The sequence below is a fragment of the Hibiscus syriacus genome, unplaced genomic scaffold (assembly GCF_006381635.1).
Source record: "Hibiscus syriacus cultivar Baekdansim isolate YM2019G1 unplaced genomic scaffold, ASM638163v2 tig00110776_pilon, whole genome shotgun sequence".
Taxonomy (NCBI): Eukaryota; Viridiplantae; Streptophyta; class Magnoliopsida; order Malvales; family Malvaceae; genus Hibiscus; species Hibiscus syriacus.
In genome coordinates this window covers 583879-605992 of record NW_024062857.1, presented here as the reverse complement: position 1 = coordinate 605992, position 22114 = coordinate 583879, and the positions used below count along the sequence as shown (strand labels likewise).

Genomic DNA, 22114 nt, shown 5'->3' with positions numbered 1-22114 from the left:
TTTTTATCTAACATGGACCATTTTTACCAAAAATTAAAATCTTGGAGACTAAATATGTTAGGGAAAAAAGAATAAAGACTAAGATGACCATTCAAATAAATAGGGACTAATTTTAAGATTATGCCTTTGGAAATCTAAACCAACTTTATTACACTTCGTCTCAAACAAGTTTTATTGGCATCATATATGTATCGATTGTGAAAGAAGCCAAGTTAAAGAAAAACAGACCCCAAAACCCACATCGGCCACAGTTGAAGCAGCGTGCGTTCTGAGGTTCTGCGTGGGTTTCCATTAACAGCTGCCCATGTCAAGTGTCATTGATTTGTGGGGTTACACCTCCTTCCACATACACATAGTTTTAGATATTCTGTATGTTTGACTCTTGTTTTGTACTCATTATCTCATGATTTGAGTTCTCTTGGCATTCCATAATAATAACAAAATCATATATATTATTATAAAAAATACGTTAAGCAACTAAGAATGGGTTCAATAGGCTATTGGAATAATATACTCACAAAACCTTCCAATTCCATCGTGTTTCTTACATATACAAAATCCATATCTTCTTCTTTCCTTTTTTCTGAAAAAAATAAATAAATAGACGAGAGCCATAAACAATCGAAGCAGCTTTGATAATTGCCTATTTTTTAGTTAATTTTATTTGATTTTATTGAATTTAATTTGTTTATTTAAATTTTTTTATCATATTAGATATCGATTCAATTTTAATTAGAAATTAAGTTATATTTTATTGTAATTCTACCGATTGATGATTACTTGGTGAATAAGTTTATTTAGTTAAAAAAATTATGAAATAATAATTCTTCTCGATAAAGTATTTGACCCTATAAATAGATGGCATGCCTAAAATTTTAAAATTATGAAAAAAAGAATTATTTTGAAGAGATGTATTCTTTCTGTATTGTCTAAAATTTTTGAGTTTACATTACAAAGATGAATTTTGTAGGGATGTTGTAAGTGTTCCGAGTTATTATATATATATATGTGCGTGCGTGTGTGTGTGTTTGATAGAATGTATGTTTTTGGTAGAATACTCTATCTTTAAAGAAATTATCTTAGATTTGGAAACGAATATTAAGTATGATAAAAATGATTTAAGATTATTTCTAATTTATTCATTATCCCCTTATTATTCAACATTTATAGATACAATTTTGTATAGTCATGAATCTCTCACAATTGAAAAAGTTCGCGACTCCTTAGATAAGATAAAACATTGATATTGGGGTTGAATTTGACTCTTTCAGAGAGAGTATCATGGTTCGTGGAAGAACCGAAGAAAAATGATTTTTGATAGTGATGTCAACACTAGGTTGAAATTCAGGAACACAAGAAAAATATACTATTACAAGAAAAAACGGCACATTAAGATCAAGTGCTACAAGCTATAAAATAAAATTCGAATGGATATGGTAGATCACAAGGGAATACAACTAGAGAAATTTGAAAAAATTGACATAGTGAAAAATTATAATATAGTGAACTTTTAGTAATTTATAATAAAAAGTTTATGATAAGTGAGGAGTGAATTCTTGACTTCGAGAGTAATAGTTTTGGGGTAATCCTCAAATATATTGGAATTTTATTGTAAGAAATAGATATATTCATAGTAAACATACATGTTCATGATAACATTCTTGAAATTAGAAAAGCTCAAAAGTCCTATCATCGTGAATGCACACTTAACATACGTAGAAGAAATGATTAGGACTTCGGAGGAAAAGAAGCAACATGAGAGAAAAAGAGAATAATAACAGTTAACCACATCATTATAAGTGTGGCAGAGAGTAGGGCTTGCAAAAGCAAACAAAAGATGTGGGAATTTTGGGAACCCACCACCCATGTTGGTGTTGTTAGAACAGTGGGTCAATGGTTGGACCATCTTTATCTAATGTGCTGATCCTCTCACATAAGGATATTTCCTCAAGTTCTGCATTTTCATACTGAAATGGGACAGCACTGCATTTCAGTTTAGAGTAAACAACATGCAAAGCCGCAATTATTTAAGGTTATATTTATTTTAAATATTGTCATGTTCAATTTTAAAAAGTTATACAAATTTATAATATTTTCATTGCGGTAGTTTTAGGGTTCACAACCAAAAAAGTAATACAAACTTTTCGGTTTAACCTAAAATATTACTATGTCCAATTAAAAGGTTATACTCTTGATAACATTTTCGATTATAATAGATTCTATCTTTTCCTAACTTACATAACAAGTTGTAGCGTAGACTCTCTCATGCACAAATGGTCAGTTTTTATTAAACTTTTTGAGTCATAATGGTAATATGAAAGCTGTTCATTTGTTTCTTGTCTATATTCATATCAGAAAGCATGTAGGATTTTGCTTTTCATTGCTTCAATGGAAATTAACAGCAGCAGCTCTCACAAGCCTCTTTTCCTACAATCTGACTGAATGGTCCACCAAACCCAAATTACAGGTCCTCAAGGAATTCTTATAACAATTCACTTTACACTCAGGGTAGGACACAGGAGAGCAACAGGAACCAGGATAGTCGTCTTTTTGAAAATTTAAAATTATCATAAAATTTAGATATATTCTTATATTTTCCGTTGGTAATCTATTTTCTTCGTATCTAAACTTTTATAAGTTTACCTCCTCTAAAATTTTAGAAATTCACTCCCCACAAAACATCTTGTTGTCTCTATTCACATTCCAAATGAAATGTTTACAACCATTACAATTATAAACCTGTTAGTCAACTGTCACCCTAGACGGAATTGGGTTTAAGACCCTCTTTTTGCAATTAAGAATGCTAAAATTAATGGCAAACAATTTGTTATCAAGTTTCATTCAGTCAAATGACGACGATGATTTTAGAGTTAAAATTGACTGGACTTTTGGGCTATGCCATTCAGAAGTAGATCCAAGGCCCAAGAGTAAAGGGTTTACGGTCATGTGAACCCTCATTTTATTTTTTTAATATTTTCTATGTTCGTTTTGAAATTTATATTTAAATTTTATACATGTTTCTTCTAATAATATTATTTTTAATATTTAAAAGTTTTATTTTAAAAAATATAATATACCTTACAAATAATTTTTATACCCAAGCTCAATCTTAACTGCACAACAATACCTGATTCGTTAACCCTATTCAACTTGAAAGCAATATTACTTGTATTAACTTCAGTTAATCTAATGGAACAAGACATTAGATCCTTTAACAAGATTAGAAGTTTAAATTTTAATGTTATCTATATTACCACCTATTCATTGATTGATGCTTAAATTTTTTTCCAACTTATCTAATTTTGTTAGATCCAACAAAATGTTATTATGCGACTTATTGTCTTGCTATGATAATTCTTTGATAGAACCGTAGAACTTAAATAAAACTAAAATCTAGGATCTGTCATATCAAACCATTAGAACAAACTATTAAATGCGAAAGCGTATTTTATACATTGATATATTAAGCCTCAAATCTTTTAGTTTTGATCTTCCAATAAAATTGATTTTTTTACCGTAAAATTCTCCGAATGGATGGAGAAAAATACAAGTTAAAACTATTTTTTGGGAACCACTACCTTTGTATAATTGATTATTGAATCAATCTTAATATTATAATTATATCACTCATCAATTATAAGTACAACTGTATGTTATCTTTATTATATTTCCATAACACTTTAATACCTATGACACATTTATGTAATTGATAACAATTTTGTATCACATTTTATAATAACATTATACTATATATGTCCGCATTACGTATTTTAATACAATAATCTTATCTCAAGCAAATTGGTTTAATTGTAAAGTTATTCTCTTCATGATATTTTAAATGTTATTAATGATTATAGTATTTGAATAATGTTGATTTTTTTGCACTAAAGTGTATATAAGTGTATTGTATTAGTATATTTACTTAATAACAATAACCTCTTTAGATTATGGTATTGCTTTTTATTATGAGTGTGGTCATAAATTTATATATATATATATATATACACATTAAAAAAACTTGTTTATGTTTTGGTATAAACCCGAATTGATGTTGATAATTAAAGATTATATCAATTACGTCCAAAATAAAAATTTAGAGTGTTTATGGTATTGCTTACAACAACAAAGATCCCTTTGCCAAAAACTTTTCTCATCCTTTCCTTTGTATGACGATAACAGTGCGAAGATAGACATTCCAAAGCCAAACAAACATTAATATATACATACAATAAAAGAAGCCAAACTCTTGAAAGGGAGGATTGCTTTAGCAGATCTACAAGCCATACTTTTCTGCTATCTCGGTACATGTATGATATATGTTGTTTCCAATTATCATAATTTCTTAAACCTTAAACAAATTTGATCAGAAACAAGAAGAAAAACATCTTAAAACAAGAAGATCATGTCAAAAAGACCATCTAGAACAAGATTCAGTGGCACCGATGCTACCACTGATGCTACCGATGGGACGAATGGTGCCGTCCCTGAAGGAACTACCAGCTTTACTCGTGTTACCACTGCCATCAATCTGTCCGGATTGCCCCTACGAATCCTCGGGAGATCATCTGCCCTCGATGTCACGGGCAGTTTGTTTGCGAGATGGAAATCCCCAGACCTAGGATGGTTATTGGTTTCACTGCTTTTGATCCATCCTCTGAAGCTCGTTGGTTGGAAGCACTTTCTCTTCTTATGGATCCCCCATCAGGCTAATCAATACTGGCAATTCTGATAACCAAGACCTCAAAGCTGGCCTCGGTTCAGACGTCGGAACAATTTACTTCACTCTGAAGGTCAAACTTTTCCCGTAGAGCATCTTCGCAGGCGCAGGAGCCATAGTGCTGATGAACTGATGAACCTGAATCTCTACGTCTTCCTAGAACTTGGAATATCATACGACCAGCAGGTCCATTTGGCCAAGGCGAAGGTGAACCAACTCTGCCTCATGAAACCCCTGCACGCCCTGGTCTTGATCCAAGGAACTTCTTTTCCGACCGGGACTAAATGATTTGATAGAGAAACTATCACAAATGACAGGTCAGGACTACCCCCCGGCTCCGGAGTCAACAATCGATGCAATTCCGACTGTGAAGGTATCGGAATTACATCTACGCCATGATTCGCAGTTTCCAGTTTGTAAGGAGGAATTCGAGGTAGGTGGAGAGGCAAGGGAGTTGCCTTGTAACCATATCTACCACAGTGATTGCATCGTGCCTTGGTTAAGGCTTCACAATTCTTGCCCCGTTTGCCGCTACGAGTTGCCAGTTAGCAGGGCCGATGAACAATCTAACTGTGACTATTTCTCCGACCCGAAGTTTCTTCCAGCACGGCAGAAGATGTTGGAGGCTTAGGCAACTGGCTAGCAATTTGTGGCTCCACCACAGTTCCCAAAGTTTGGAAAATAAATGGAAAGAACCCTAACATTTAATAACAAATATACTTATTTTCCATTACAAAGTAATATGCCCTTTAATTTATACATATTGAATACGTAGAAATCTCCATTTGGGATTCCAAAAAATGTTTCATCTCCATGCGGATTTCTTCTCCCTGACTGAATTATAATCTGAAATATGAATTTTGAGTCGCTGCCGCAGTTGAAGATCATCAATGAATACAATAGAGACGAAAATGAATGGTGACTTTGCCTTAGGAGAAACTCCATAACGAATATCGCCTAACTCCTCATAAAAATCATTCATCATCACTGTCGGTGGATCAAATGGGGCTAAGTTGAACATCTGATCAATGTACTTTGGAGATTGCAGGCTGTCAAGGAGCTGTACCATGATGTTCCATCATGGAAACAGGCTCAAGTGATGGCATCAGCGATACTTCATCATCGCTTGATCATAAGTGAAGAGGACATGATGGGGAAGAAACTGTTGATGATGATATGGTGTTGGAGATATTGGTGGGGTGCTGCTGCTGCTGCTTCCATTGTCAACGGAACTATTTGCAGCGGCGGCGGTAACTCTTTGTATTGACTTAGGAGACATTTTATCAGGGATGTATGATCAGTGGATTGAGTGGAAGTTAGATTTGCTGAGGAACCTTTGAGGCATAGCAGTGCAGCATCATAGGCTCTAGCGCTCTTCTGCTGTAGAATAAGACCCTAACCAAATCCTCGTTTTCTGATTGGGTGCCCTAATCTCAGACACCCAAGAACCCCAGCTCCTCATTCTTACACCCTTGTACTTCTTCTTGCAGGATGATGACGATGATGGTGTTGGAGATGTCAATGGTGTCATTTGCTTTATTGGCTCTGCTTGTATCTTTTGCTACCACTCTTCACCATTGACAAGGTAAGTAATCATGGACAAATTACAGTGTGTAGTGGTTGAAGGATCAATGCTTCTGGTTTTTGTTCTTTTTGAAACGTAGGAGGTAATGAGGTAAGAGCTGAAAGTGGGGAGTATTTATAGATGGGGGGAGGCCTCAGTTTTTGAAGTTGGAAGAAGATACTGTTGACGAAAACGGGTAAAGAAAATAAAAGAACACGAGAATTTTACGAGGTTCGACAATGTCTTACGTCCTCGGCCTAGTCGCGCTAGAAGTTTTATTCATGATCTTTTAGGTCTAGGTTACATCTCTATTTATAATAGAAAACCCTGGTACATAATTACAAAATTAACCCCACAACGAGACTTTCTTTGTAAGGACAGTTGATGTTCGCTTCGCTCACTCCGCTCCATCTCCTGTCCTCTTTACTGGTATATTTATGAGCCATACCTAACAATCTCCACCTTGGCGAATATCCTGCCTCTTGAAAATTCAATGTGGGTTGGGTTACCTTGATTCTTTAACAACTCGAAACATTCAACAAGTCCAAGCATGCTTGAACTTGTCTGTCGTAACTGGCTTAGTGAACATATCAGCGGCATTTTCATCATATGTACCTTCTGAACAAAACCTCTCCAGATGCAACCAACTCTCTGATCTTGTGGAACCTTACATCAATATGTTTAGTTCTAGCACGATACACCTGATTCTTAGCCAAGTGAATAGCACTTTGATTATCACAAAGCAACTGAACTCCACCTTGTTGAACACCCAACTCCTTCACTAAACCAATAGCCATAAAGCTTCTTTTGCAGCTTCAGCCGCTGCCATGTACTCAGCTTCAGTTGTAGATAGAGCCACATAGATTGAACAGTAGACTTCCAACAAATAGGCCCTCCACCAAGAGTAAAGACATACCTGTCGTAGATCTTCTATTATCCAAGTCACCTGCATATCTGAATCCACATATCCTACAACCAAAGGATTATCCCGCTGACTCCCAAAAACAATTCCATGTCCCACAGTACCCTTTAAGTACCGAAAGATCCACTTGACTGCTTCCCAATGTTGCTTACCAGGTTTAGACATGTACTTACAAACTTGACTAACAGCATGAGCTAAATCAGGACGAGTACATACCATCGCATACATCAGTAGCCAACACATTAGAATACGGAACCTTTGCCATATCTCAGCTTCCTTATCTGTCTTGGGGCACTGTTCTGATGAGCTTAAAGTGATTCGCCAATGGAGTGCTAACTGGTTTTGCGCTGCTCATCGCAAACCTTTCTAGCATTTCTCAACATAACCCCGTTGAGAGCCGCAGTTTCTTTGAGTCTCTGTCCCTGCAAATTTCCATTCCAAGAATTTTCTTTGCAGCACCTAAATCTTTCATATCAAATTCCTGACTCAATAAAGTTTTCAAACCGATAACATCATCCATGTTCTTCGCAGCAATCAACATATCATCAACATACAGTAATAGAAAATAAAAGAACCATCATCAAGGCTCTTAACATAGACACAACAATCATACTCACATCGGTTGTAGCCAATCTTGATCATATAGGATCAACCGTTTATACCACTGTCTCGGAGACTGTTTCAACCCGTACAAGATTTCTTTAATCTGCAAACTAAATTCTCGTTTCCAGGTTGAGTGAAACCTTCAGGTTGCCGCATGTAGATCTGCTCCTCTAAATCACCATGCAAAAAAGCATTTTAACATCCATCTGCTCTAAATGCAAATCCCAACTAGCCCCAATGCAAGTACTGCTCGGATTGAAGTGTGCCTGACCACAGGAGAAAAGATTTCATCATAATCACTCCTTTCTGCTGTGAAAAAACCCTTCGCTACCAAACGAGCCTTGAACTTCTCCCCCTCTTTTTCTGTTACTACTGGTTTCTTCTTATACACCCATTTGCAACCAATCGGCTTCTTACCCTCAGGAAGGGGAACTAACTCCCATGTGCGATTGTGATTCAAAGACTCCATCTCCTCAACCATGGCTGCCATCCACTTGTCGTTTTCCTGACTAGTAACGGCATCATGAAAAGTACCGGATCATCATTGCTACAATAAGTGCAAAAGATACCAAGTCTTCAAAACCCAATCTGTTCGGAGGCTTTATATTCGTCCGTCTCACCCTGTCTCTGGCGAGACTATAATCCTGCAAATCATCCGTAGTGGAACCACCAGAAGTCGGTTGAGAAGTTTCTGGTTTCTCAACTGGAAACTGCTCGAAATCCACCACTGTCGTGTCTTGCTTCTGCTGCAACATGGATTGTTCATCAAAAACGACATCTCTACTAATCACAACTTTCTTCGCAACTGGATCCCATAACTTGAATCCTTTGACACCTTTCTTGTAACCCAGAAAAGCACTCCTTCGATTTGCATCAAGTTTGGATCTCTCATCAGCAGGTACATGCACATAAGCAGACAACCAAAATCCGTAAGTTATCAAACTAACATCATGACCAGTCCATACCTCTTCTACAACTTTCCCAGCCAGCGATGCCCTTGGCGATCTGTTGATAAGGTAACACGCCATGTTAACAGCCTCAGCCCAGAAGTGTTTGGGAAGCCCCGCATTCAACCGCAAACATCTGGCTCTTTCATTCAACGACCTGTTCATTCGTTCCGCAACACCATTCTGTTGTGGTGTCTTGCGCACTGTAAAATGCCTCTGAATCCCATGCTCCTTACAGAATTGTAGGAACTGTGAATCTGTGTACTCCGTGCCATTGTCAGACCGCAAACACTTGATTTTTCGTCCTGTTTGGTTTTCTACCTCAGCTTTCCACAGCTTGAACTTCTCAAAAACTTCAGATTTCTGTTTCAAAAAACACCCAAACTTTCCGTGAAAAATCATCAATAAAAGTAACATAGTACCTAGATCCACCCAAAGACGATGTCGTGGAAGGCCCCCATACATCAGAATGCACATAATCAAGAATCCCTTGAGTTGTGTGCTTCGCAGTCTTGAAACGGACTTTAGTCTGTTTACCAAGACAATACTTGCAAAGTCGAGCTTACAGCTTTTGACACCATGCAACAAGTTTCTCTGTGTAATTCTGCCATACCACGTTCACTAAGATGAGCAAGGCGCATATGCCACAATTTTGTCGTATCATCACAGGACTCAACAGAGTGACTCCACCTGCAACGGTACTCCCTAACAATCTGTAGATATTCCCTGCAGTCATCTTGCCTTTCATCACAGTCAATGATCCTTTAACAATCCGAATGGTTTCCCTATCCTCGTCAGCCTTAGGGATAAAACCATTCTTGTGCAAAGTGCCCAAGGAATCAAATTCTTCTTTAAGTCTGGGATATGTCGAACACCACTCAACGTCCGAACGGAGCCATCGTGCATCTTAATTCTGACATCACCAATACCAACAATATTGCAACATCGATCATCACCCAAATAAACCGAACCAGAATTAACCGGCCTGTATGTCGAAAACCATTCCATATTTGGCGTGATTGATAAGAACATCCAGAATCAGAATCCAAGCATCCGTCATTGTGTCGTTGAAATAGAAAGCATATCACCCTCACTACAATCAGAATTATCATCCTCGACCACGTTCACAGACTTGGATGAGCCATCACGCTTCTCATCAGTCTGCTTTTTCAACTTCGGACAGTCTCGCTTCATATGTCCCGCCTCCTTGCACTTGTAACAGTGAATCGTCTTCTTATCCCTGGATTTGGATCTGGAATTCCGCTTCCCGGACCCTGCCTTCTCTGGCTTCCGTCCACGATCTCGATTACCCTTGACATATAAGCTATCGGCTTGAGAGCTTTCCCCTGCATTCTGCTTCCGCTGGTTGTGAGCCAACAAGGCTGCAGTAATCTCCTCAACATTGATAGTCTCTTTCCCATATGTAGAGTAGTCACCATGTGTTCGTAGAGGGAGGCAACGAACACAACAGAATCATCGCTCTGTCTTCATCCTCAATTTTCACATCAAGCCGAGCCAGATCAGAAACGATTTGATTGAAGACATTCCGTGTTGCGCCAAATCGTGATCATCCTGCATCTTCAGCCCATACAGCCGCTGCTTCAGATACAGTTTTGTCGTTAAGGATTTGGACATAAACTGACTTTCCAACTTCCTCCAAATTTCGTCTGGAGACGATAGATGCATGACGTGATACATGACCTCGTCCGCCAAGCATAATCGTATGGTTCCTGCCGCTCGCTGCTGCAATTCTTCCCAATCTTCCTCATCCATCGACGCCGGCTTTGTAGATCGCAAAGCCTTCAAGATCCCTTGCTGCGCCAATAGATCCTTCACCCTCGTTTGCCATAATCTGAAGTTACCCTGACCATCGAATTTCGCGACTTCGAATTTTGCTCCTGACATCTGATACCAATTGTTGACGAAAACGGGTAAAGAAAACAAAAGAACACGAGAATTTTACGAGGTTCGGCAATGTGCTTACGTCCTCGGTGCCTAGGCGGCGCTAGAAGTTTTTATTCAATGATCTTTTAGGTCTAGGTTACATCTCTATTTATAATAGAAAACCCTGGTACATAATTACAAAATTAACCCTGTACCGTACCGCGGGCTGCGCCCCCGCACCCCCAACCCACATCATTCGTAACCCCACAACGAGACTTTCTTTGTAAGGACAGTTGATGTTCGCTCACTCCGCTCCATCTCCTGTCCTCTTTACTGGTATATTTATGAGCCATACCTAACAGATACATTGGTCAAATCCGTATGGTTCCACATATGAATACAAAAAACATAGAAATGTTTGACTGACAGATATATGACTGGTTGTATGGTAAATATTTTGCACCAAACATGTGGATGACACATGCAGTTGAGAAATGTCAATCTGCAAACCTCACCACTCATCCTACTTGTTCTCGAGGAGTCAAATAGTTTTGTCCATTCACAAAATTACAGCTAGAAATCATTTTTGAATGATTCAACCGATATCCCATTGCAGTTGGCTATATCTGCTCTTGGAATGATAGTATTTTTTTAATAATTTAGGTTGATTATAAAGTAATATTTATTCAAAATATTTTTAAATTATTGATAATATACATATTATACAAATATAACTGTTCGAATATGATATACAAACCACAAAACTTTCATATTGGTTTCTTTATCATTTTATGTTTTTATTGTTCATGTGAGTTCAGATACCCTTTTGTTTATTTGTTATACTAATGTGAGTTTAGAAAGAAAAAGAGGAACATTGGATTCTTCCTTGGCACTTCCAAGATCTACATGCTTTTTAGTTCTTGGAAGTATTATGATCATGTTACTCAAATGTGATTGCTTAATATATATATAGTTTGATCTAAATTTGTAAATAAATCGGATTAAATTATTATATTATAGTTTGATTTAAATTTAATTGAGGAATATATAAAACATAGTTTGATTAAGAGTTTGAAACTTATTTTCTTTTATATTGATTACTAGTAAAAAAATTAATTTGAGTAGATTTTTATTAAATAAATTTTCTTTATAATCAAGTAACTATCTTATAATTAAATACTAGATATTAGGGTTAAATCTTAAATTGTTAATGATGATATATCTTATAGTCTTTTATTTTCGATATTAAAACTCGTTAAAAAAATTCATATAAAAATTTTGTATGCATCTTATTAGGTAATAGAACTGTATTTCAAAAAAGAAAAACATTACGTAAGAGACATAAATAATTTAAAAGAAAGCCATTGCCGATGGAAAGAAAAAACAATAAGAGGAAAAGGCCAGCTGTTGCTGCACTGTCTGGCAGGTCTAAAACCGCGTCTCTTGGGCATCCATCAGCCTCGTGCACTTTCTTTTTTCTGTTTAAAGTATAATTAATAAATTACAAAAAGCCTCAATACACACATCATCTCTCATCTCTTTCATGCTATTTGCTTAGCTGCTTACGCATGCATGGCTTGACTTTCTCCCCAAGTTCTCTCTGCACTCGAACCAAGATCAACTACAATCATTTGGCCACATGCGTCCCAAGTTTAAACCAAAGTATGTATTGAGTTCGTTATATTTCCTCCAAAAATTCTCTACAAACTATACCTTCATTCTCTACAAACTATACCTTCATTATTTTAGGTCTGACACTAATATTAAAAGTTAATATATAAAACATCATGCATATTGGAGAAGAGATTCGGAACCTTCACTCTCTTAACTAATCTCACTATTCATCATCTTCGTCAGCTCGCTAGAATCAACATTCATGATTCTCCTTCCAAATTATATCTTTATATTTATGTTCGTGCATGTATAGGATTTAAACATCAAGTAAGATAGGTCGCACAAGGCAGGCCAAGCTAACTGTTTGCAATGATATAATGCGGAAAAGGACATAATCTGTACATGCAATACATTTTCACAAGGAAGAAAAGGGGCAATGGCAGAGAAATATTAAGTAATTTGCACATAGAAATGCTCTTTCCAATGATAATTCATGTGGGGAGGAAAGAAGAGTGTCGGATACCTTGACAAATCTTGCTGCTTTCCCATTGTCACACTAAATAATAAAAGAATGAACTAAGAAGGCATCTCTTTACTATAATTAGAGGGTGTTGTCCTAAATCAATTGTGAAATGTTATTCAATCAAATACTGCTGCTGGGGCTGGCACGATCTGATTCTGCAATAAGAACATGGTTTTCAAAATAATTTCTCTTCACATGCTCGGCCCATCTTTGCTCAATTCTCTAATTGAACTTGTCAGAAATTTAGGAATGAAACAGGGTTAGTTTCTTGGAAATGAGCAAGTAATTTCATTTTCTATATTCGGCAGCTGGTCTGGATTTTTTATATCTTGTATACATTTTTTGTAGACACACTATTCGGATTTGGGATATCTAAAACCAACAATATTAACCCTTTTTATTATTGAGATCGCTTAATAAATTTTTGAATGGATAAATTTTTATTAATTGATATTAGTTTCATTTACTTAAATATCATCTTATAAAGAATTATTTCATAAATTAATATCATTTTTAGATTAAATTTTTGTATTAATATTATTTTATGTCATAAGATAAAAATACATTATATCACACATGTCTTAAAAAACATGTTTACATATTGTATATTTACTTACATGACCGATTGTAAAAATGTATAATGACAAAATTATCCTTAATATTTATCTAAATGGTCATTTTGACTCATTTTTTAAGTATATTAACCTCAACGTTTTAATTTTTAGTCAAAATAATCATGTTCTATTGAAACTGGTAGTTAACTAATGATCAACACATGTTGCATATATTTCAAACAATAACAATAATTGCACATATGCACAAACATATGGATATGTTCGGATAGTCCCTTGTCACTCATGATTGAAAATCGAACAATAATATCAAGTCTAACATGACTAATCCATCGTCACGCATGAAAGCAAATCAGAAATATAAATCATTAATCGTTACTTAGGACCACAAATCGTAAGAGCACCACTCATGTATGGAATTCAAATCAATAATAACGTTGAACCTTACATGTTCCCATGTCACACATGGTTATAAATCAATAATATTATCATTCGAGATCAAATCACATTTCTCAAAAGACATTTAATCATCATAAACACTACATCGAAGTTTCATGCATAATTTGTGTTTATTTATTTCAAGGCACAATATACTTCAGAGAGTTTGAATCATTTTAAGCATGATCCATTTGTAAACCTTATGAAATATTACAAGTGATTTGAGTAAATTATGCTTCAGTTTTTAACATTTTATAAGTATTGGTATTTATACACATCTAGTAGTATGTTACTCTCCATAGTGTATCAATACTCGTGTGTAGCGTCAATACCAAATTGGTTAACTGGAATTGTATTTTTTTAAACCAATATCGATACTTTATTCAAAATACCGATACTCAATGAAAAATATCATCACCTCAAGAATGAGAATCAACATTTTCTTTCAAAATTATCCAGGTTTTTATAAACTTTCATACGATATTGATATCATATTAATTATATCAATACTAAAGTTTATAAAATACAATTTTAGGGTTAGACAAAAAAAATTAATTAAACTCGTTAATGAAGCGTCCAATAATCTAAACCCCAAATATCTTCCTACCATGCAATGATACAAAAGGGAGGATTTCTTGAAACTCTAAAAATGAAGATGATTTTACCTTCTCTTAATTCTTAGTGAATGGTATTTTTTTACAGATCTTGATTTTATCAACTCAAATACCATAGATTTTGGAGTAGAAAAGAATATGCGAGAAGGAAATATAGATGAAAAGATGAAGGAATAGGAGGATGAGGTCTCAAATCTTGATTTTAATTGCTTATGATGACTCGTGTTATGTATGTTTATATCAATGTTTATATGTTACTGTTTTTAAAAGAATTAAACGTGGGAAATTAAGTCTGATTTTATTCTGGGTCATTTTGATGATTAATGTGATGTTTGACATTCAAATCGGAGGATCCCGATTAAATATTGAATGTCATAGTGTTTATTGGTTTTTCTGTTCTTGATAAAAACAACAGTAACAATAGATAAGATTTTGAATCATCTTGTGACATCCAATAGATATACACAGACAACATAATGGAAAGCACCATCATCAACTGTCGTAAGTTAAATTGCATGCAAACTGCAAAGGATAATATGTTTGTCTGGGGCAACTCTGCAGGTTAAGAATAAAGATATGGAAAAAGCAGATATTAGAAATCTGTCCTAGAACTTTCTGTATCAATATCAAGATCCTTACCTGATACAAACAAACAAACAGAGATGCCATTAATGAAGATTCATGCTTCTTCCACCATCTCAAGTCTCATCAATAACTGGCATTGAAAATACCGTACTGTCCCATAACTATTCCGTACCGGGTGTGTAGGGAGGAAGGTGACAATGAAGATTTTATTTGCATTAAATACGATATGGAGAATTGAGCCTCAGCCAACTGGAATTATAGCTTTGTTTTGAATGAATATTGAAAGGGGAATGGGCGAAAGTGCTGAGAAGGATTGAGAATGTTGGATGGTAGAGAGGCAAAATCCATGTGGGTTTAGACTAAACAGAAACTTCCAGGAAAAATAAGAGTCAAATCTGCAACCACCATATCTACACTCAGGGCTAACGTAATGCTTATACTATACATCATTTGTCTTTTTCGGCCTTCTACATTTTTTTTTTGAGAAATATCTAATTTTGACCAAAATCATGCACAAATGAAGATAAAACTATTCGAATCCTTAAGTTTTTTTTTTTTGTATAATAAATAAGTACAAATTGCAGATGAAATACGGAAAATGAAAGGAGGTTAGTTGCTTCCATACAAGTTCTTAAAATGTTACTAGAAATGTAAATGTTAGTCAAACATAATTAAAAAAAAAATTCTTCAGCTCTCAAACTTCATCGATCTAATTGGTCTAGCGTGACGAGACACTAAATTCCTTAAGCAAAGTTAAAGGTTCAAATTTTAATGTTTATGAATGAAACAAAACTGTATTAGTAGGATTGTCCTCACCTCTACAATACTAGGTCCATATTAATCGATTAATAAATCGAATACTATGATTATACCAATTAATCGTTCAACAGTCATTGATCTTAATTAGAAAGCTCGGCGGATAAGGATTAAGCTTCCTAGTTCAAATGCTCCCTCCTTATCCAAAGTCAATTATAACAATTTAGATAGATTTAATAATATTTTTGAACATCAATCTTTTTATGAAAAAATATTATTTTAATTCTTAAATATTTCGTTTCTTTTGACACCAAACTTATAAGTTTTTCTTTTAATTAAATTGAATCAATTGACGAAACAAATAACAATTTTTTAACTATTTTCTATATTTTTCTTATAAATTTTAAATTTTCCTCATTTTTTTGTAATTCTATCATTTTTTATTTTAAATATATATTTTTTTAAAAAATAATATTTTTATTATTTTTAAATATTTTATTTTACATAAAAATGATGGATGTTAGCATTGGCTAAAGATAAAACAATAAACGTCGGTTTAACGAGATTGTTATTCCTTTTTACCAATTGATTCAGCTTAATAAAATATTTGAAGTTAAATGGCTAAAACAGAAGAGAAAAATCAAGATTAAAAATACATATATATTTTTAAGTTTAAGGTCCAAATTATCATTAAACTTCTTTTTAAGTATAAACTTAAAATGCTACAAAATACTATAACAAAATAAATATCATCGACAAGATTTTAAATATTTTTAAATAACATTCCTGCCAGTATAATCTCTTGTCATTGCATGAAAGATGGAAGAAGGATCCTGGAAAACACTAGAAATGGAACAGGATGAGGTTCGACTGACAACAATCTAATAGACTTGTTTGGGAACACGACTATTTCACTAAACTTCAAGTTTTATGCAAGATGTTCATCCATCAAAGTTCCAAAGGATTACTTTATTCTATTGCAGATTACAGTAGTTGTTATGCAGCAATTCATGAAACTTTGTGGAATGTTTCCTCACTTATTGAATATCAGTTTCTTTCTCATGAACGGCTATGGAGGAAATACAAGTTTTTTTTTTGTAAATTACATGCTGGGAATAACACTTGACCTGTCCAGATTCCAAATTGTTTCGATCTGAATTGTTGCAGATGTTGATGATAACCTGAAGCACTCGAACCCTGAAATGATTCAGAATTCAGATATTTTTGAAGAAGAAAAAAACCAACACTGTAATCTAAGCTTTCACAGTTTCACTCAGAAAAACTGGTGAGACAAAGGACAACTACCAAACCCCTGACTTACAGCATCCCAACAACAAACACAATTAACTGGAAAGCAGCTCTATGTGCTTCTTAGATTCTATGGGGACGTTCATGCTTACAGTAAAATTCAGATCAAACAACATCGTCTACATATTGTTTAAATACTAAAGGAGTCTTAGATTGGTAGTGGTTGCTGGTTAGATGGATTTCGTACCAATAGCTTTACATTGGTAAGATTATAGCAAGCTGGTTCATATTACGGAAATGAATGATTTTGTGAAAAGTACATGGCAACAAGCAAGACAAGATATTGTTACTTACAAAAATAACGTACATTATGAAAATATTGCACAAGCAGAACACAGAAGATGATTGATCTTACCAAGAGACACTGCAACCATGTTGATTTGTCAAACCAGTTGAAGTCATCTAATTAGATTCTCCTTTAAAGGTACTCAGAGAACTTATTACGGATTCATACACTTCAATTCCCCTCAAGTACACGGTATCTTTCAGGAACTGCAAGACAGAACCGTTGTAAGAAATGGAATTAATCTTAATAGTAAGAAAAATGATTATAAGTTTGCAATTAGTCAAACCTCGTTATGATCATGCAACAGGATGGGAGTGTTTGTCATTGGGGAAAAACCAAGTGTGGGAATTCCTCTTTGTCTCGTGAATCGTGCATCAGTTGTTGAAGCTAAAATTTCAGGCCTCGAAAGTTTTCCTCCAGCTGCCTCAATAGCTTGCTTGAAAACAGGCCACCATGGATTAGACTCGTTTGTCAATGTCATTAGAGGGCGGCCCTGGTAATCTCTTATTGGCCCTTTTCTCGATTAACTACCAAATTAGAATGCAATCAGCGCAACAGAAAAATGAAAATCTGAGATTATAAGTTATTACTAATCAAGAATACTGCATGAGAATAAGAATAATGCAGATAGATGATGATCCAGCGTGTTGACGATTTATATCCTTTTTTATCATTAAAACTTAATGTTCTAAGAAACTTTTTGCTGGTGAATCATTGACACCTTAATTAACTCTACGTATAGATGACTCATTGCAAATTCAAGTGCACAGTGACTAATATGTTAATAAGTAGGACATGGCTTAATTGATCTGTCAAATTCAAGAAGCGTATTACAGAACAAAACAGTTAGTTACCATGGGGCTTATCATCTTTCAACATGAGGATTCTCTAATGGTAGATATATAAAATTATACATATTTAGAAGCCACAGAGAACAAAAATGTATGTGACTATGTTGATACAAAACAGTTAAACCAATTATCATCAGCATGCTAAAATAACTCATTGCACACTTCAAGTAAACAGCGACTAAGTAAGAACGCCAAAGCACATATTGAAACAACTAAATATTGTTTAAAACTTCCATTTTCTTTCTCTCATTTTATAACTCTACCAAGCACATCAAATGGAAAAGAAAAATATATTTTCTATCTTCTATGTTCTCCTACTCTAAAATTTCGTCTTCCCAATTTTTCTTTCCAACTTGCCAACCAGTTATTGTTTTATAATTTTCTCGGATCAAGAGTTTGGCTCTCCTGGGCTTGCTTGGTAAAGTTGAATGAAAATTGAAAAGATTAAAAATTTAGGAGAAGAAAATAGAATGATTGAAAATATATTTGTTCTTTCCATTGGTGCGCTTCGAAGGAAAGATGAAAAATAGAAACAAAAGATAATTTCTTTCTGTCACTTGCGGAGCAGAGTAAAAAATGAGTGGAAAGAAATGAAAACTTTAAAATGAACAGCTAACTTCCACCTTTTTCATTTTCTTTCCTCTTTATCATTCCAATTTGGAATGGTTTGTTTAATGCATTAGGATGGTAAATGGCATCTTTCATGTTTCTTTCCTCTCATTTTCCTTCCTGCCAACCACATTCAAAATTTATTTTCTTTCCACTTTTCTGTTCTGCTCTTTCCATCCTTCTATTTCACCACTCAAACAAGTGCACCCCTACTGTCACGTAGGAGCATTCCTAGCAAGTACTTCTATTCATCAAGATTCCACAGAACATTATTGAAGACTAACCATTCACCATTCTAGGGATGAATTTGTGAGTAGAAAAATATTGAAAGGAAACATTTGCAGATGTACATAAAAGGTGGCCCAATATGAGGCATTGTGTATGTTACTAGTTGACTAGAGAAATGGAATTTGAGTGGCAGTAAAGAATACAATTGATCACATGATAATGAATGTAAGAATACATGCTTTAACACTGTTAACATTTATCATTTTACACGCCCATCCGAAATAAGTTATGATTCAGTATCAACTTTACTTAGGTTGATGAAGATGAAGCCATTTCTATCACTTTTCAAAATATGCAGTCCTAAATTACCAAATCACAGCCTGCCTTATAGGATTCGTTCTAAAAGATAGGCCAAAAATGTAAGATGATGGGTGTGAGTGGAGAATGTTATTGGCCATTGTTTGTTGGACCTTGTTGAAGCATAGGAATTTTGTGGTATTTAATCAGGAAGCGTGGAGCACTGATAGAGTGACTGTGCAATGTGCAAGAACATAGTGCCGTCCAATCTAAAGTGACCCTCAGCTGCTTCGAGGAGTTTGGCAGATCGAAGCTGAAAGTTACCCGGTAAAGGGTGGGTCAAGTTTAATACAGATGCTTCTGTCAATTGCAATCTGCAGAAGCTCCAGTTGGCGGGGTGCTCTGGGATGAAAATGCACGTGGCTTGCTGGTTTTTCCAGTAATATCGGTCCGAGTACGGTGCTGATGGCGGAGCTCTGGACTAGGATTGAAGGTATTTCAATTGCATGGCAGTAAGGTTTTGAAAAGGTGATTCTTGAGTCAGATAATCTACTGGTGGATCTAATCAACAATAGGAGGCTGTTGGGTGATCAACAACTATTGTCCACGATATTCAAGACAGACTATAAAGAAACCGGGAAGTGAAAGTGCTTCATGTTAATAGAACAACAAATAAGGCGACTGATCATATAGTCAAATATTGCATGCATGGTGATTTTAGTTTGAGGTTATATAACTATAAGGACCCTATTCCTGGCACCTGGCACCTGGCACCTGACACTTGCTAGTGGAGGATGCTTTCGGCTGATTATGTGCTCTTTTCTTGTATTCTAGGCTGCTTAAGGGCCTACTTTTTTAGTTAAAAAAAAAAACAAAGAAAAGCTAGGCCACGAATATAATGTGGCGAGGTTTCAATAACATGTAGGAATGATTAACAAGTGGATTGATTACTCTGCATTTCGTTAAAGAAAAGGTTCTATGAGTTTGATTATAGTAAAGAGCTAGTTGCAGATTCAGCAGAATACTTAAATCAGACTTCTTGTATAAAACCACAATTATTCTGTAAATCTTGTAATGTTCCTTCAGTTATCGGCAATTTAATATTGTAAAAGATCGAGTAGCACCATAACTTCAATTGGGCATATCACGAAAGCAAAATAACCACCAATTGCAAAAGAAATCATGTAAATAGTCTAGAAACAAATCAATTCCAAGAGATGCACATGAAACTGATTCCAATCAAATCAATCAACTTAATTGCTTAAAAAACAATAATATGTCTGCAAACCATCATAAGGAAAAGCATCACAAACATGTAATGAAAATTATGCTTTACCTTATAAGTCATATTCCTTCTAGCAGGTGCCCATTCCTCATCAATTCTTTTCTTAATAAGATCCGGATCAGCTGTTGGTGGCAACCTAAGATCAAATCCAGCCTCTGCCTCAGAAGGTTGCATATTCATCACAAATCCCTGCAAACAAACAAATCTCCCCATCATCAAACACCATAGAAAATTTCCATTTTAGCATCAATGAAGTATAGAACACACAAATATCAGACACTTACAGTTGGGGAAGGTATCCCAGCCTTCAGATAAACAGGATTAACCGAAATAACCTCAGAGTTCATAGCTTCCCCAGATTTAACAATATGAAACTGGCTCTCCCTGAACTTAGTAATAACTTCCACACTCTTCATCAGATTCTCCATTGCTCCATTATCATACATTCTGGAACCATGCCCTGGAGCTCCACTGGCCTTTATTATAAGTCCCCATGGTGACCTATCAGCATAAAACACTCTATACTCATCAACAGTAGAAGCCTGGCCTTCATCCAAAACGAACCCAACATTCAAATCCTCAAACTCCTTGGAGTTGACAAATTTGTCACACCCATCAATCCCTCCGATTTCTTCATCAGGAACGTAAGAAATATGAACAGTTCGCAAAGGAGTAAACCCTTTAGCCTTGAGGTTGCGAATGGCTTCCAAGTATTGCATAGCGATGCACTTGTCATCTTGAGCACCGCGGGCGTAGATTCGACCGTCGGGGGTGAGGGTGGCGGCGAAAGGGGGGTGGATCCATTTGGAAGGTTCGGCTGGGACGGAGTCGAGGTGGGAATTGAAGAGAACCGAAGGAAGAGAAGGGTCGGAGCCAGACCATGTTAGAAGAAGAACTGGTTTAGATGGGACGAATTCAAAGGTTCGGGCTTGGAGGCCTATGGCGTTTGCTTGGGATATGAGGAAAGAGACAGGGTCGGCGTAGTTAGGATCAGGATGAGCGGTTTTGAACTGAAGGTAACGACGGAATCGAGCGATGGGAGTGTCTTCTTGGGAATGAACTGAGAAGAAGACGAGGAAGAAAGAGAAGAAAAGGAGGCGAAGATTCGGCATGATTAAGGCAATCTAAGAGTGGAGACTAACTAGGAAGTAAAGAAGTAGTACTCATTTCTTTAGAGCATTGAAGTACTTAGATTGAAGTAAAGTACACAAATGGCCGATGACTATACAGTGCTATTTTTTTTTTTTTGAGTATTTTGATTATTAAAATTTATAAAATGGTATTTATATTATATAATGTTATTTTGTTGAGTCTTTTGACTATTAAAAGTTAAAAAATTATCACTTGATTATTCGTATGTTCTAAACTCATCATTTTCTATTAAAAAATGACGTTCGTCCGAGTTAGACGTTAACTTGTTGATTTAGATATGATAAAATTTGATCTCAGAACTTATTGAATTTTATTTTGTAAATCGACTCTCTGTATATATTATACCGTCGAGCTAATGC

At 35.3% G+C, this 22114-nt stretch overlaps 1 protein-coding gene and 2 pseudogenes across 1 annotated transcript; 1 reads left to right on the top strand and 2 right to left on the bottom strand.

Annotated features, from left to right (window-relative positions):
• Positions 1 to 4402: 4402 nt before the first annotated feature.
• Positions 4403 to 5418, top strand: LOC120139841 (annotated as a pseudogene).
• A 38-nt stretch (positions 5419 to 5456) lies between these two features.
• LOC120139817 lies at positions 5457 to 6369 on the bottom strand (annotated as a pseudogene).
• A 10375-nt stretch (positions 6370 to 16744) lies between these two features.
• Positions 16745 to 21754, bottom strand: LOC120139849 (aminoacylase-1-like). The gene is made up of 6 exons (XM_039154965.1): positions 20888 to 21754; positions 20655 to 20792; positions 19872 to 19879; positions 17620 to 17851; positions 17403 to 17539; positions 16745 to 16936 (listed from the first exon to the last, which is right to left on the bottom strand). Exons 1-5 carry the CDS (start codon positions 21713 to 21715, stop codon positions 17450 to 17452), a joined length of 1296 nt encoding a protein of 431 aa, XP_039010896.1. The 5' UTR covers positions 21716 to 21754; the 3' UTR covers positions 16745 to 16936; positions 17403 to 17449.
• Between the last annotated feature and the right edge of the window lie 360 nt (positions 21755 to 22114).